Source organism: Sycon ciliatum, chromosome 13 (assembly GCF_964019385.1).
Source record: "Sycon ciliatum chromosome 13, ocSycCili1.1, whole genome shotgun sequence".
Classification (NCBI taxonomy): Eukaryota; Metazoa; Porifera; class Calcarea; order Leucosolenida; family Sycettidae; genus Sycon; species Sycon ciliatum.
The window spans coordinates 15,961,448-15,970,749 of NC_088655.1; the positions used below are offsets into that span (position 1 = coordinate 15,961,448).

A 9,302-nucleotide genomic window follows, 5' to 3' on the forward strand; every position below is an offset into this window, starting at 1 on the left:
TCGCACAGACGACACGCGCGGACAAGCGAGGCAGCTATGGTGGTCGCAGTCGGCCCCTGCCCAGACAACCTTGTATGTGCACGGTCAATGGCTATCTTCCACCGGTGAGTGGCGGTCTATGCGAAAAGTCATGAGAAACTCAACTTTGTGCCCCCAGGCCAGTGTTGTGTTTAAAATCACGAAAGCTCATGTGAAGTGTCAATTTAGGGCCGTCGGAAGGTATTTTAGTGTGGTATGGTCAGCCACCTGAGTGTCACAATTAGCGCTGAGATCACATACTGGCCAACCCTCCCGTTTTTCCCGGGAAAATCCCGGAAAATCAACACTCCTCCCGGGGTCCCGGGGATTTCAAGCAAACTCCCGGAAAAACCACAGTTCTGTCTGATACAGGATTTTCCTGAAAACTCCATGGATTCGCCCCGAATGTCCCGGTTTTTTGAACTTTTTCAAAGGTATGTACGGTGCTCATTCGCACTTCGAACTGTGCACAGCACTTTCAAGACCTGACCATGCCTAGCCTGCAAGATCTGCGCTGACAAAGTGACAGGCGGGCCTGCAAGATCTGCACTGACAAAGACAGGCGGGCGCCGACTGATCAAACTGCACTACGTACAGAGTCGATATGAACTGTGCTAGCGATAATAATTATAGCATGCTGTGTGCAGAGCTGCAGAGTCGAACGTTTTTTGGCGGGAAAACTCTTTTCACTAGTTTCTGTGCCATCCAGGGATTTTGAGAGAAATCCAGGGATTCTGCATGTCTTGTCAAGGGATTGAGATTGTGGTGGTTGGTCAGTATGAGATCATCAGCCAATGAAGAAAATCAAGCCCAATAAGGCAGTCTATAGAATCCCCTGTGTGTTGTGTCATTTTACTATCAACGTGTGAACTGATAACCTAACACTATTGGAAGTAATCAAAGGTACCTGTAGTCTAAAACAAACATCTTTTCGAGAAGAAGCCACTTTTCTTCAGTAAGGTGTTTTGTTCAACACGAATCAAGTTTATTGTACGGTGCTCGCGAAGCTCCAGTTTCAAAGCATACTGTCTAGTGGTCCTTCTTGGTTGTGTTCATTGTTGGAAGTGCAACTGAAGACTTAAAAGCCACGCACAAGAGAAAACGCACTCTGGAACATCAACGTTCCGGTCAAACCAGTGCTCAAAAAGGAGATGAACTGTCTTCTTCGAGCAGTCCACACCCGGCCGTAATTGGCACTGAAGCCAATAACATTCTGGAGAAGGAGGGCACAGAATATGTTTTGGAGCACTACTCGTCTGCACACGCGTCGGAATCATCCTCTGAAGATGATACTGATTTACCTCGCAAGATTCAGCGGACTTCGTCGGGCAAGAAGGTGAAATCAGTTCAAAAACCGGAAGGAATCAAATATGGATTTTCCGGAGATCAACAGCGTGTACAGCAGGATGATCCATCGCCAGACCCCGTGAGCGCATATTTCAATGAAGATCTTGCTTATGCAAGGGAAGAGGAGGTGCAATGCAAAGATACGGATGCATCGTCAGAGACCAACCAACAGGATATGTGTATCCCGCTAACCAGTAAATCATCTTGTAATAGTTCGTCTCACGGTGTGGCATCCAGCAGCTTCTCGGAACATGACGCTGTACCAGTGGGCAGCTGGGCTGATCAAAGGCCATCGATCAAGACCACGTCAACACAGGGTTTTGCGTCTGCTAGTGACTTTGAAAGCGATTCATTGGAGAAAAAGTCACCGAACAGGGTGTGCTCCTCTGATAGTTATTCTGGAAGTAGTTCAGTAGTTCAGAGGAAAGTAATTCCTCTCAATATGCAGCTAATAGCGAAGACTCGGAGAACGACTATGATACCCATGACGACGAGGTTTCACCATCTCTTCAAGGAGTAACAGATTTGGCAAACCGTTTCAAAAATAGACGGTTAGAGAGAAATATGAGCACTCGAGTAGTCAGCGAGCAACTGAACTCTCGATTTAAAACCCAATACACTTGGTCAAAAATCCATCACTTCGAAAATCGTAACTCTCAGCCGCGTGAATCTCTCTGTGAACACATTCTAAAGTGGATAGAGGATGAGGAAGTCGCTGTTACCAGCTGTCAGAAGAGTAGTACTGGAAGGAGACACTTTGACAAAAACGCGCTTCAAATTCTTCAACAAGGCTGCGTCGACAATCAGTATCCAAAAGATGATTGGTATGACAAGATTGCAAAACAGATGAACTGTGACTCGCAGAGGATACGCAAGTGGTTTGAAAACAGGAGGCATACAGAAAAGCGTAAAACCAAAAAGATTAATTCTAATTAATCAACAACCTTTTCTAGCTGATATTTTCAAATATCAAATTCATCGTGCGCGTTATGTCCAACAGTTGAAAGTCCTTGAGGCAGTTTGTATACGTATTCATAAGCCTGCTTTGTGTAAGCAGAAAGGGCACGTTGTTGCACTGAAGTTGTATTCGTAGGCTGACACTTCGTTCAGTGCCTTCTCGAACGCCATAAGTTCCGCATGAGGAAACAGCAGCCTGCGGAGTCCCTCGCCGCATTTGCCGCCGGCCTGAGGACTACTGTCGAGGCATGCGAGTTCGATTCTACCACCAATGATTCCATTGTGGACTCGCAGATTCGTGACCAGTTTATCGCTGGTTTGGCCAATATTGAAATTCGTCGGGAGCTGTTGGCAGATCCAAACCTTACGTTGGCGACTGCCATCCGTAAAGGAGTCAGCATGGAACTCTCTTATTCAGAGTCCAAGCTCTACGACCAGCCGGGGAAGTTTGGGTTTCGCCCCACGGAGGACTCCATTCCCAGTGGTGCGTCCGTCAATCGTGTTAGCACTCACTCAAGTTCGTCACCAGTCAACTGCAAATATTGTGGGGAGCAGCATACTCCCGGAATGGCCCACTGTCCGGCAGCTGGAAAGAAATGCAACTGCGGAAAGATGGGACATTTCTCCAAGGTGTGTTTGTCACGGCGTGGTCGTCGTCAGGATGGGAGCCGACCTGGCCAGGCGAATGCGTGCAGGGAGAAAGAGTCAGCCAACATGTGCGCAACGGATGACTTAATATACCTGATGAAGCCACTCAGCAAGTCAGCCCATGATGAGCGGTTCCTGGTTACCCTGTCTGTGAATGGCAAGCCGGTGTCAGGATTACTAGACACAAATGCAATGCGCACCATCTGCCCCACCGACGTGGTCACGCCAGACAGTGCTTGCGACCGTCGTCTCTGTGCGTACGATGGCTCGGAGGTCCCCACTCTCGGAATGGCGGACATCACTGTGGCGGGGAATTCACGTCAAACAGCATGCCGTTGCTTTGTGGTCCCCGAGGGGAAACTGGCACTGTTCAGCCAGGACATCATTTTCCAGCTAGGCTTGCTGCAGATGGTGGAGACGGACACAGCGAACGTTGTCAACGCAGCACCTGTCAACATCCGTGTCAATCCAGATGCAACCCCTCCAGCAGTGCCATTTCGTCGCCCAGCATTCTCAGTTCGAGATGACATCGCAGCCGAATTGGAGCGGCTATGTAAAGCGGACATAATCGAGCCTGTCAATGGGGCAACAGAGTGGGTTTCTCCCATCGTGCCTGCTCGCAAATCCAACGGCACACATTGTCAAGAAGTCGTTTGATGAAGTTCCGTCACGTCTTCAACGATGGCTATTGGCTCTGCTGCCCTTTGACTACCAACTCAGCTTCACACCTGGCCAGACCATGTGTGTTACCGACGCTTTGTCACGTGCCCCCCCCCCCCCTAGCATCTGCGGAGGCGTCACCAGAGGAGGATAGATCCATGCGCGAATTCGTCGGCATGGTCTTGTCAGAAGCGCCAGTTTGTGAAGCCGATCTCGAGGCTGCTACTGCTGACGATCCATTATTGGCTGCAATAGTCCGCCGGGTCCTCACCGGTGCATGACGGGACATCTTGCCTGCTGAGGAACCATTCTTCATGATGCGAAGCCAGCTGACCGTCGCAAAAGGAATTCTTCTTTTGGACAGCCGAGTTGTTATCCCATCGGCTTTGCAACAGCCGCTTTTGAAGCTAGCTCATGAGGGGCACCCAAACAGCGCTACGTTAAAAGACACCCTTCGCCGCTATGTTCTGAGTCAGTGTGCGCATGCGGGATTTTACGCATGCGCACGTGACGATGTTGTTGTTTGAGAGACTGGTGAGCAAGAATGTGTTTTCTATGACAGCTGTGAGACTGAGAGTGCATTCTAGTATCGTGGGACGCAGTTCCTACACTAGCCTTGCTCCACTCCTGTGCTGTGTAGACAGTACATGAACGACGCCGAGATCTTTTTTTCATTTTACAGAACCACTCGCAAATTCCTTTCCATCTCAGGCGTTCTTTTAGCTACTTGCCAAGTACACTCACATACCATACTTATGATAAACTGCTGTCTCCTAACACGACTGTGATCTACATCACCAAGACTCCCTAGCCAGCACCTATCAAAACTTTTGCTCCCAATTTGCCCAGTGCCTGAGAAATCATGATGGAGTGCCATTTGTCGTGCAAAACCCCACCCATTCTGTCCAGGCAAGGAGAATACAGCAGCCTCCTTGAAAACGCACCATCAATTATTTCTACCAACTTTGCATAAAATACCTCGGAAGTATTGATTGCAATCAAGCCTGTTTCAATGTGAATGGATTCAGGAAAAAGTCTTGTTTCGTCAAAATTGTTCAACGCATCAACGATAATGCAACACACTGACCTGGTGGGTACTCGCATAGCTGAATATTTGAAGCAGGCGAGGCCCAAATATACTGCGGTAGAATGTTCTCACTGCGTCCATTGCTCAGATAAGCCAACAAATCAATGTCTCTTGAACAGACTCAGTAATTCGTATCGTTGCTGCAATCAGGAAACACAGTTGGACAGGGAGCCTGGAGATAGGTACTTCAAGCTAGATAACTTGGCGTATACGGGCACACAGAGGCGCTCTGAAGGCAAGGAGTGCAGTGAAAGATGAAGGAGAGATTCCACTCAGCGATTAGAAGTTAGGATAAAATCTAATTGTACATGTGGAAACAACTTTGAAAAAATCATTATGAATTTTTCTCTTGACCGGTCGACCCGGCCGGCTAGGCTCAGCAGTAACGATGACGTCATGCACATGACTGCCTCGGCCTCTTGTCACTTTGTCAGTCAGGTGCATGAACTCACACACCGCACAGCACACACACACCACGCACAGACAGGCAGACAGACAGACAGACAGACAGACAGACACGTACACACATATGACTGGTACTCGTCCACACCGACAGATGCAAGTGAAGACAGACAAGCAACGCACTCTCATGTTTCTCAAGCTTGCAATCGTCGAAATAGCACAAAACAAACCCGAAGAAGCAGGGACAGGAAGCAAAACTGATTGCAGAGTATTCCAGACAAGTGCAGCAATAATTCCCGCTGCACAACATAATGACTACATACGCCATACAAAAAGCATTACATACAGAGACGACAAAACGACGACGACACAACGACGACGACAACACAACACGGAGAGATACCGAGAAATAGAAACATCAATGCGCCGGCGCATTCAGAATAAGATACAAACTGCTGAAAGGGGGGCAACGGTAACCAACAACAGCTAACACGGACAATCAAATGAGCTATGTGCAATAGGCAGCCAGCCAGAACGTTGTGGCCTGGACGTGCAGATTCGTGAAAATGCGAGGCAGGTCGATCGAAGAAAAAGGAAAAAGAGAGTAGAAAATCGTGCTAACAAACTGTTAAAAAGGACGTTTGTCTACAGGCTAAAACGGAAGAATTGTGACAGAGGACTTGATCGCTGTGCAGGTGAAGTCCCGGGTCACGTTTTGGTCGAATCAAAATGAAGAAAAACCTGTATACACATATAAATAGTGACTTGTTGTTAGCTGGATGCAGATGGATTGCCAAAGTTGACGGTATAGGAATAGGGAATTCCGGAAATAGGGACCTGAGATCACGCGTCAGTACATCTGAGGATTCAGAATGAACAAGCGATCTTCCTCGTGCTTGATCCAGCGCAAGAGCTTGTTCAAAGCACTGATCGCTACCGGTTTGGTGACGAGTGGGCTGAAGGTGGCGTACAGCTCGAAGTGACTGGTAATCCAGCCGAGTACAGCCTCCTGCTGCGTGACGTGGTAGATGATGCGCAGCGGCCTGGCTTGCGAGTGCATGCGGTGATGCAGGTACTGGTAGAGAGCGATCAGGCGCTGCCGGTCGGCCGGGGTCATGTAGGGCGCCTCTAGGCGCGGTGACGTGTACTGATGCGTCACCTTCGACTTGTACATGAAGTGCAGCAGGTCGCTGATGTCGGTCTGAGCGATGCGATAGGCGGCGCGCCGTCCCACCGCCTCGGCGATTGCCTTGATGCAGTTGTGCTTGAGCATCTTCTGCTCCACGGTGGCGCGGCACTTGGACAGCGCAAAGAACGCGTTGCGGTCCGTCGACAGCAACAGCAGGCAGGCGCCGAAACTCTGCGGCGGCACCGACGTGGACGCCCCCGACTTGAGCTGTATGCCTGGCGCCTCCACCGTGCTCTCCTCATCCTCAATGTAACTGACGTGCGCATGCAAGTAGCCGGCGTTGTCAAACTTGGGCAGGCAAATTGGCATCCACGATTCGCCGGTGCGGAACGACATCGACGCATCCACCAGATTGAAGATCAAGTGAAGGTCGCTCGGGTGCAGGCTGTAGCGCTTCGGGCGTAGCAGCGTCACCAGCTGATTGTCCACGACGAGCAGTGCAAACACGAGCTCAGGCACGCGCGCACCCTGCAGGATGTGGCCGATCGTGTCGCGTACAGAGCTCGGCAGCGGCAAGCAGCGCACGGCACCCAGGATGAAGCTCGGCTCTTCATCCATCAGGTTCCACAGGTTGTCGATGAACTTCTCCGTGCCGGACAGCAGACGCCGCAGGTCGTAGTTACGCCGCTGCTGGAAGATGCGGTTCAGTTGCGACAGCGTGAGCACGCTGAGGATCTGGCTGCACGTGTAATTCAGCTGCAGGGCTAGCTGCTGCGGGGACTCGCCAGAGTTGGCCACCGTCACCAACACCATGTGGTGCTTGCAGATAAACACAAACTTATGATCGCCTGCTATCATCCAGCGTAGCGTGTCTTTGTCATCCTGTACAAAAGACACCAGGGCCTGCATAACACCCATGATCGTAGCCAGCTTGTCCTCATTGCCATAGCGCGAATAGATGGGCTTGCCGGCTTCGGATAAAATGAACACATGCTTCCTGTGACAGATCCAGTTCGGATGGTGAACGTCCTCCTCTGAATGGTCCCTGACAGGCCCAAGATTGGCTTGCGATTTCTTGCGAGCCTGCAAGGCCTCATCCGCCTCTGTCTCATCAGCCTTCGATACACGACGCTCCAGAGTCTTGTGCTCCGCGGATTTGGTCACCTCTGCTGCACTGGAGCTCTCTGGGCTTTCAGGCACAACGCCATCCTCAGCTCCTGGAGCCTGCTCGTCTCCGCGTAATCCTACATCTTCTACCCCTGCAGTCAGGGCCGATACATTCAAGGGCGACGAATCGCTTCCACTCCCCACCTTAATCTCCATGTACTCATCGTAGGGGTCATTGTTGTCGAGGTCATCCCCAAACACAACTCTGCTGCCACCAGCAACATCTCCTTCACCTTCGTCCGCCATCTTCCAGCCTCGTGCTCGAAGAAGAACAGGGTTCCCAACGTTCCTGTACAGCTTGAAGACGTAAAAATATTTTTTGAAACACACAACAAAAAGCGCAAAACATTTTTACTGGGGAGCTCATCGTGATGTCACCTGAAATGATTGTAGGAGTGATCTGACGTCATTTATTGCCAGAAAAAAACTCCGTGCATGCAGACGTTTGTCCTGTCATATTAAATTTTTTGCCTTGGTGTATGTTTTGTTGAGCTGGCCTGGGTGAAGGAGGTCGAGATCTACGTCTTCATAAGAGTTCATCATCCATCCAGGAGCAATGGAAGCTGGGGGCCAAGCCGAAATCAGCCTCGACCAAGCCACTTGCAAGCAGGCCTTGCGTGACGTCGTAACTGCGCTGCAGCAGCCAGAGAACTTGGCAAGAGTCGAAGCCGGTCTTACACTAGCTGGCGATGATCCGATGAAGCGCCTCATGCTGCTGACACCGATCGTGCTGGACATCGAGAAAGATGTTATCGCAAAATACGGCTTCACCGCTGACCAAGCTGGTGTGATGCGATTCATGGTGATTGTGAAACAGTATGAAGCTGTTGACGCCGAGATTCAGGAGCTGTCTGCTACACTGAGAGCCAAGTTTCTGCCAAGTTAGCTATTGGGCTGTAGGACCACATCCAGTGTGCACTCGATCACAGAGACGCTTTCACAGGGTGCCACACGCACTCGTGCAGTTACACCAGGTGAGCCATGGATCTTTCCTGCCCGAGAGCCGTGTCTAATGCCAATGCTACAAGGATGGCAGTGAGACTGTGGACGTTGCCACTGTCGTATTGGTAATGCTAAAAATGCGAACAGCGTGCTGCATATTACAGCACACACGCATACACACCTGCTACAATCCTGTGGAACAATGACGATGCAGTTGCCTGGCGGGAGCTCTTCATCAACGTCAATAGTGGCTGCTGGTAAGATTTAATAGCGTGCTCGTATGGGCACATGCTTGTTTGAGTGCTTCAAACAGTCTGGCTGTGCTAATGACGGCAATGTACTCATTTGCACGAGAAATTGTCTTGTCATGCGCTGCCAGTGCTGTGTGCGCCTGTTGTCATTGTTGTGGAAGCATAGTGCAGCTGATTTAGCTCCTAAATGCCAGCATTGTGTTGCTCTGCTTCATTCTTGAATGTACGCTACAACGTGCAACGTGATATTGATTTCATCCTTTTTTCCAAGTGCAGTGAGTCAAGGTTGTACGGATTTTGCGTTACTCCTTGTTGATCTGTACATGTTTCAGCGTGATACTTTTGGTGCTGGGACCATACTGTAGCATGTGATGCATCGGTGATCTAGGTGGCTAGAAATGACACTCCACACTGGCTTGTACCCACACATCACCACCACCGAATAAATCCCAACGAGAAGCAACAGCAGCACATCAAACATGCACTGCGAAGATACGGCTACAGAGTTGGCGGATGGAAGAGCATTGGATCTTGCGCATTCACACAGTACAGTGCATTACAGCTGCACTTGTATACGTAGCACATAGCCCGCACGGCAAAACCATGCAGGAAGCAACTAGCCAGTAGCATGTGGTTGTGAGCACAGTTCATATTCGTGATTGTAGGTTGATTGGTCACACGCATGCGCCCATGC

The 9,302-nt window shown here is 50.1% G+C and overlaps 3 protein-coding genes across 3 annotated transcripts in view; 1 reads left to right on the forward strand and 2 right to left on the reverse strand.

Annotated features, from left to right (window-relative positions):
• LOC135830108 (phosphatidylserine lipase ABHD16A-like) overlaps positions 1–5,028 on the reverse strand; it is a 21,329-nt gene extending 16,301 nt beyond the window's left edge. Inside the window, exon 1 of the mRNA XM_065342498.1 lies at positions 4,718–5,028. Within this exon, the coding sequence (XP_065198570.1) occupies positions 4,718–4,798 (81 nt within the window). The 5' untranslated portion in view covers positions 4,799–5,028. The remainder of the gene's footprint in view (positions 1–4,717) is intronic.
• Positions 5,029–5,280: 252 nt separating this feature from the next.
• Positions 5,281–7,725, reverse strand: LOC135830147 (protein SAND-like). Its single transcript, XM_065342539.1, has one exon. The coding sequence runs from the start codon at positions 7,659–7,661 to the stop codon at positions 5,970–5,972; it is 1,692 nt and encodes a 563-aa protein (XP_065198611.1). The 5' UTR covers positions 7,662–7,725; the 3' UTR covers positions 5,281–5,969.
• Positions 7,726–7,971: 246 nt separating this feature from the next.
• Positions 7,972–8,301, forward strand: LOC135829213 (protein C10-like). Its single transcript, XM_065341619.1, has one exon. The coding sequence runs from the start codon at positions 7,972–7,974 to the stop codon at positions 8,299–8,301; it is 330 nt and encodes a 109-aa protein (XP_065197691.1).
• The last annotated feature ends 1,001 nt before the right edge of the window (positions 8,302–9,302 follow it).

Excerpts from the sequence above, each read along its gene's own strand:
- LOC135830147 (XM_065342539.1), bottom strand. The coding sequence starts at position 7,661 with ATGGCGGACGAAGGTGAAGGAGATGTTGCTGGTGGCAGCAGAGTTGTG.
- LOC135829213 (XM_065341619.1), top strand. The coding sequence starts at position 7,972 with ATGGAAGCTGGGGGCCAAGCCGAAATCAGCCTCGACCAAGCCACTTGC.